This window comes from Cryptomeria japonica, chromosome 5 (genome assembly GCF_030272615.1).
Source record: "Cryptomeria japonica chromosome 5, Sugi_1.0, whole genome shotgun sequence".
NCBI classification, from domain to species: Eukaryota; Viridiplantae; Streptophyta; class Pinopsida; order Cupressales; family Cupressaceae; genus Cryptomeria; species Cryptomeria japonica.
In genome coordinates this window covers 214,230,396-214,236,460 of record NC_081409.1, presented here as the reverse complement: position 1 = coordinate 214,236,460, position 6,065 = coordinate 214,230,396, and the positions used below count along the sequence as shown (strand labels likewise).

Sequence of the window (6,065 nt, the reverse complement as noted above, 5' to 3'; positions counted from 1 at the left end):
TAGGAAAAGGATGAGTGAAGTCTTAGATGCAAACCCTAAAACAAGATTAAATTAGCTAGTGCCAAGTGTCACAATCATTATGAATGCGACAACATAAGCTATCATTAGTCTAATCTAATAAAAACAAAGGCACCTAAGTTTATCTTAAGTGAATAAAGTAATAAAGGACCCAATTAGAATTAATTACGCAATGCCTTAATTACTCCAACACTTGAAACGACATATCGATTTTTTCTTCACTCTTCAACCATGATACAAATTTATCATTATTGCATTTGCTTGAATGTTTCAACAACTTTTTTAATAAATCAATTCAGTGCATATTCCACAATCATGGAATTCCTTGAGATGACATATCTTAGAGGTATTTTGTTAAAGAGTTCACATGCCTTGTCTATTCTTCCACATTTTGCATATATGTCTACTAGAGCATTTCAACTATAATATCTCACAAAAATCCTCTTTCGATTACGTTTTAATGGATGTCCATGCCATGTTTCAAAGCTCTCATTTTGGCAGAAGCAAGGAGAATGTTGGCAAAGGCTGTGGGATTTGGCTTTATACCTGCAATTTAATTTGCTTGAAAGTTTCCAAAGCCTTTTCAATAAATCTATTGAGTGCATATATTGTAATCATTGTAGTCCATTTGACCACATTTCTTAAAGGCGCGTTGTCACAATCCAAGTGCCTTGTCTGTTCTTCCACATTTTGCATACATGTCTACCAAGGTCGTTGTAAGTACAACATCTAAAAAAAATATTTATCCTTTATGCTTTATGGATGTCCATACCCTCTTTCAAAAATCCCATTTTGGCACAAACAAGGAGGATGCTAGCAAAGCTTGTAGAATTTGATTTTACACCTGCCAAATGAAAGACAATTTATAGAAGCCATAACATTAGCAAACAACTAAGTTATTTTTTGCACCACATGATTCAATGAAAAAAAAATGGTAGGAGTATAGTTGTAGGAAGAAAGAACTCACAATCCAAAACCTTGTGCTACTACCTCAACATGAAAGACAACCATTCTAAGCCACTTTACCCAATAAATTTGACTTGCAAACGTATTAATTAATGAAAACTATCCCTAGCAGATTACGAATATTATCAATGATGGCAATGAGACAAAATGCCAATTACATTTCCTTGAAATCTCTTGAACCCTTTTCAACAAATTTATTTTGTATATATCTTGCAATCATGTGATTCCATGAGACCACATTTCTTTGAGGCATTCCCTACATACAGTTCGTGTATTGCATCAAAACCCTACTTCCACATTTCGTGTTTCTACAAATGATGGACATGGATGAGAACAACCACCTTGTAAACGGGAACGAAAACGAAAAGAGGAACAACAAAGACGAAACAACAAATATAAAACTAAAAATAATATACAACTAAAAACAATATATGAGAACCACTACTCATGAAACATGGGTCAATGATTTTGACTGAAAAACTACGCATTTGAATTTGATAACAATATCACGTAATATACGAAAAGTTGCTCGAGTTAAATGAACCCCACGAAAGCTACCAAATAATTAACTCTTAAGTGTGTGACGTTTAAACCCAGCCCTACTAGCTCCTCAAGGGAGAAATTGCCGTTTAACTGTCATCCAAGAATAGAGAAATGGCTACAATAAAACTTGTGAGGATGAGGAGAGTGTTTGTGTTTCATTGGGATCGTCATTACAGTTACATCACTGATTTTCTAATTCACCTAGAGAAGGGATTTCAAGAAAACCGTATGATCAGAATCAGAAATGTATCATACCGAAATGAGTGATATTCTTAAAAATGGAATCTATGAATTTTATATGAAATTCATGTGAAAATTTAAAACCTGTAATTCTGGTAGAAATATATGGAGTAACAATGCAATTTCCCAGTTCAAATAACACAATGCCAATAACATCCGTTGCCAATCTCAATCTGAGAACCTTATGTGGGCAGGGTGAGTTGAATGGGATGCTACACATTCTGCTAACAGAGCACAACACCCCTGGAGAGTCCAACACATATATTCGATTATTGCAGATCTGCGTTACCAAGAAGGCGCTTTCACAAGGCAAACAAACCCACTCTCTCATCATTCAAAGGGGATATGGGAACGCTATACAAGACAAGCTTATCAACATGTATGTTAAATGTGGTAGTTTGATGGATGCTCGAAAAGCTTTTGATGACATGAAAGAAGAAAAACGAGACGGCTTCTCATGGAATGCCATAATTGCAGCTTACAGAAGACATGGGTATCCTCACGAGGCATTGAATCTGTTTCACCAAATGCAACGAACAGGGGTTCAACCTGATCAGTTCACCTTTTCCAGCATACTCCAAGCTTGTTCCAAAATAGGAGCTTTAGAGCAGGGTATGGACATCCATCAAAGCGTAATGGAAAGGGGATATTTATCAGATGTCGTAGTTAAGAATTCCCTTATAGATATGTATGCAAAATGTGGAGGCGTACACAAAGCCCGTCAATTGTTTGACAAAATGCCTCAAAAAGACGTGGTCTCGTGGACAGCAATGATTGCGGGATATTCACAAAATGGTGTTCTTGACAAGGCTGTAAGACTTTTTGAAGAGATGCCTCTACTGGATGTTGTCTCATGGAATGCCATGGTTGCAGGATATATACAAAATGGTTTTGCTGGAAAAGCGTTGGATACGTTCAAGCGAATGCAATTGGCTGGTTTTAAGCCAAACTCCACAACCTTTTCCAGCATCCTCCCAGCCTGTGCCAATATGGGAGCTTTAGAACAGGGTATGGAAATCCATCAAAGTATAATCGAAAGCGGATTTTCTACTAATGTTGTAGTTTTGAACTCTCTGATATACATGTATGCGAAATGTGAGAGGATACACACGGCACGTGAACTGTTTGATAGAATGCCTCAAAGAGATATGGTTTCATGGAATGCGATGATTACAGGATATGCACAAAATGGTGTCTCTGACCAGGCTTTAAAGCTTTTCAAGGAAATGCCTCAACCAGACGTCATCTCATGGAATGCCATTGTTGCAGGCTATGCGCAAAGTGGGCTTGTTGAAAAGGCCATTGAGACTTATAAGCAAATGCAGTTGGCAGCTTTAAAGCCATGCTCCGCAACCTTTGCCAGCATCGTCTCAGCCTGTGCCAAAATGGGAGCTTTAGAACAGGGTATAGACATCCATCAAGACATAATCGATAGTGGATTTTTGTCAGATGTTATAGTTGCAAGTGCTCTTGTAGACATGTATTCAAAATGTGGGAGTCTACAAAAGGCAAGGGAGGTGTTCGATCAAATGCCTAAAAGAAATGTCATTTCATGGAATGCTATGCTTGCAGGATATGCACAAAATGGCTTTTGCAAAGATGCTCTCGAACTGTTTGAACTAATGAAACAATCTGGAACGCGCCCCGACCATGTAAGCTTAGCTTGTGTTTTATTTGCTTGTAGCCATGCAGGTTTAGTGGATGAGGGTTGTAAATACTTCAATGACGTAAGTGACTCTTATTGCATTACGCCCACAATTGAATGTTATGCGTGCATGGTTGACCTTCTTGGCCGTGCTGGCTATCTAGTGGAAAATCTGAACTTTATCATCAAAATGCCAATTAAACCCGTGGCGGTTGTGTGGATGTGTTTTCTTGGTGCTTGTAGATCACATAAGAATACAAGTTTAGGAGTATTTACAGCAAACCTTCTTTTTGAGCTAGAACCAAAAAATGCTGCAATATATATCCTTCTTTCCAACATTTATGCAGAAGTGGGCAGGTGGGATGAAGTTCAAAAGGTAAGGAGATGGATGAAAGATAGAGGAATTGAAAAGATACCTGGATGCAGTTGGATTGAAGTTTGTAAAGTGGTACATATTTTTTGTGTAGGAGACAGATCACACCCACAGACACAGGACATTCATGATAAGTTGGAGAATTTGTCTTTGGAGATGAAGGCAGTGCAGCAGAGTATTTTTCAGCTCGAAAAAAATCACTGAATGGCATGCAGGAAGAGAAAGAATTATTGATCTGCCAACGTAGTGAGAAATTAGGAATTGCACGTTACCGTCATATATCTCAAAAATCTTTTTGTGTGTTCACTGCTACACTATATCCAAAGGTTTTACTTTTATCTGCAAGATTGTTCCAAGACAAATTATTGTGAGGGATGTTAAGTATTTCCACCTTTCCAAACAAGGATAATGTTCTTGCGGAGATACCTGTGATGCTAATTGAAGACATCTATGAACATGAGCTTACACTATAACAGGGTGCATCGTGTCAGACCTGCAGTGCTGAGAAGGAATGGGGATTTTATTTCCAGTTTCTAAAAGAGCTTTTTTGTGGCCTCTGGAAATCCCGATCATGCTGTTATCAAAAAATCACATGCATAGTACGCGACGTGCATGACCAGGTGTAAGGGTATTTTTTAATGCCTTGTTTTATGACCAACTGTTTTATAAGAAGCCTGCAAATCTCTAATAAAAAGCTAGAGGTGGAGAATGAGAAAAAGCTAAAGGAGACGAACTTGTAAAGCAGATGAAAGATGGTTGGCCTACATAAAATGTGAGAGAGGGGCTTCAAATGAAGAATAAAGTATCGTTTGATTATTTTATCTCCTTCAGCCTCTGCTTCTTGTTTGATTTAATTGTATTATCTTGTTACTGTGTCAGGCCTTCTATAATTGTATTATCTTGTTACTATATCACGTCTTCTATTTGAGATTAAATTATGTATGCCAATTTATATTTGTTTATATGGATTCCATCTCACTAATGTTGTGGAGATTTTTATGTGATTTCGTTATCTCTTTGCTTTCCAAGATATATTAACAAGGGCTGCAGGCAGCCAAGTTCCTGCCAAAGACTGAATAGTATAGTTGTGGTTTTCTCTGATTTGTTTTCAGACACATGGCATTCTTTTGCATATATAGGTAACATAAGTAAACAGAGTTCATGGTAACAGAAGAGGGAAAATGGAAACAGGGGATTACCTGGTCCTTCCAAACCAGAATCCCATGTATTGTTGTCTTTGTTAGAAGGACAGAGCAATCGGCAAAAGATATAAGACAAATTGTGCATGTATTAAGGTGCACAGTACCATGACAAAAGAGTACAGTACTAGTGAAGATACTGTCAAAGACTGGATGAACAACCCATGCAGGGGTGTAGCAGGTACATCAAGCAACATATAATATATGAGAATTACCCAGAGTAACAGAGCAACCAAAATTGAAACAATAACCTGCACCAGAATAATCTGAGAAGGGATGAATCTGCTCAATGATTAACGCTTGTATCCACATCCACCTCCTCACAATCAAACACCTGATTGTTCCACCCATCAGCCACTACCACCACTATCTTCAGCTTGACATCACCATCACCAGAAAAGTTTCCAATCCCCTCAAACTTGATACCATGAATGATCTCCATTCCTTTTCCAGACCTCAGCACTTTCTACCGGACAGGCAAGGAAGGGTCGACTCACTAGAAACTTCCAAAGTATGCCCGATAGGCAAGGATGGTAGACACACTAGAAACTTCCAGAGTATGTTTATTGGGAGAAACAAGAAAAAGACTTGATGTTTATTGTGAGAAACTAGCAAAAAACTTGACTATTTTAATCAGATCTCAACATAAAGTAGTGATAGTGTATGTCCATTTTCATCTCTCTCAGCTCAGGATTCACTACAGCCAACTCAACCTCATCCACCCTACAACACCTGACATTATTTAAACTATCCTTCTGATCTGAGTCCTTGGCACCCTCTTTTGCTTTGTCCTCGATCATTGTGGCATTCTCAAGGACGAGAAACAACTCCAGCCAGCCTCATATTTCCTCATAAAGCACTACCCTGACTAGTTTCTCAGAGAAATCTGTTACTATCATCATGTGAGAAAGAAGAGTTCTGTTGTCTGCCAATCTCTCATCACCTACCAATTTCAATAGATTTTTCAAAGTCTATGATTGGATACCTGGCCATGATGCAGGGGTTCCCTTATTCCACTTCTCCTCTTCTGAGCCATATCACCAAGGGCAAACAACATGCAAGAAACCATGCACACAGACAC

The 6,065-nt window shown here is 38.2% G+C and overlaps 1 protein-coding gene across 1 annotated transcript; it reads left to right on the top strand.

Annotated features, from left to right (window-relative positions):
* The first annotated feature begins 1,575 nt into the window (after nucleotides 1–1,575).
* On the top strand, nucleotides 1,576–4,734 carry LOC131056525 (pentatricopeptide repeat-containing protein At2g13600). Its single transcript, XM_059221362.1, has one exon. The coding sequence runs from the start codon at nucleotides 1,884–1,886 to the stop codon at nucleotides 3,987–3,989; it is 2,106 nt and encodes a 701-aa protein (XP_059077345.1). The 5' UTR covers nucleotides 1,576–1,883; the 3' UTR covers nucleotides 3,990–4,734.
* The last annotated feature ends 1,331 nt before the right edge of the window (nucleotides 4,735–6,065 follow it).

Coding starts and splice junctions, on each gene's coding strand:
- LOC131056525 (XM_059221362.1), top strand. CDS start 1,884: ATGCAATTTCCCAGTTCAAATAACACAATGCCAATAACATCCGTTGCC.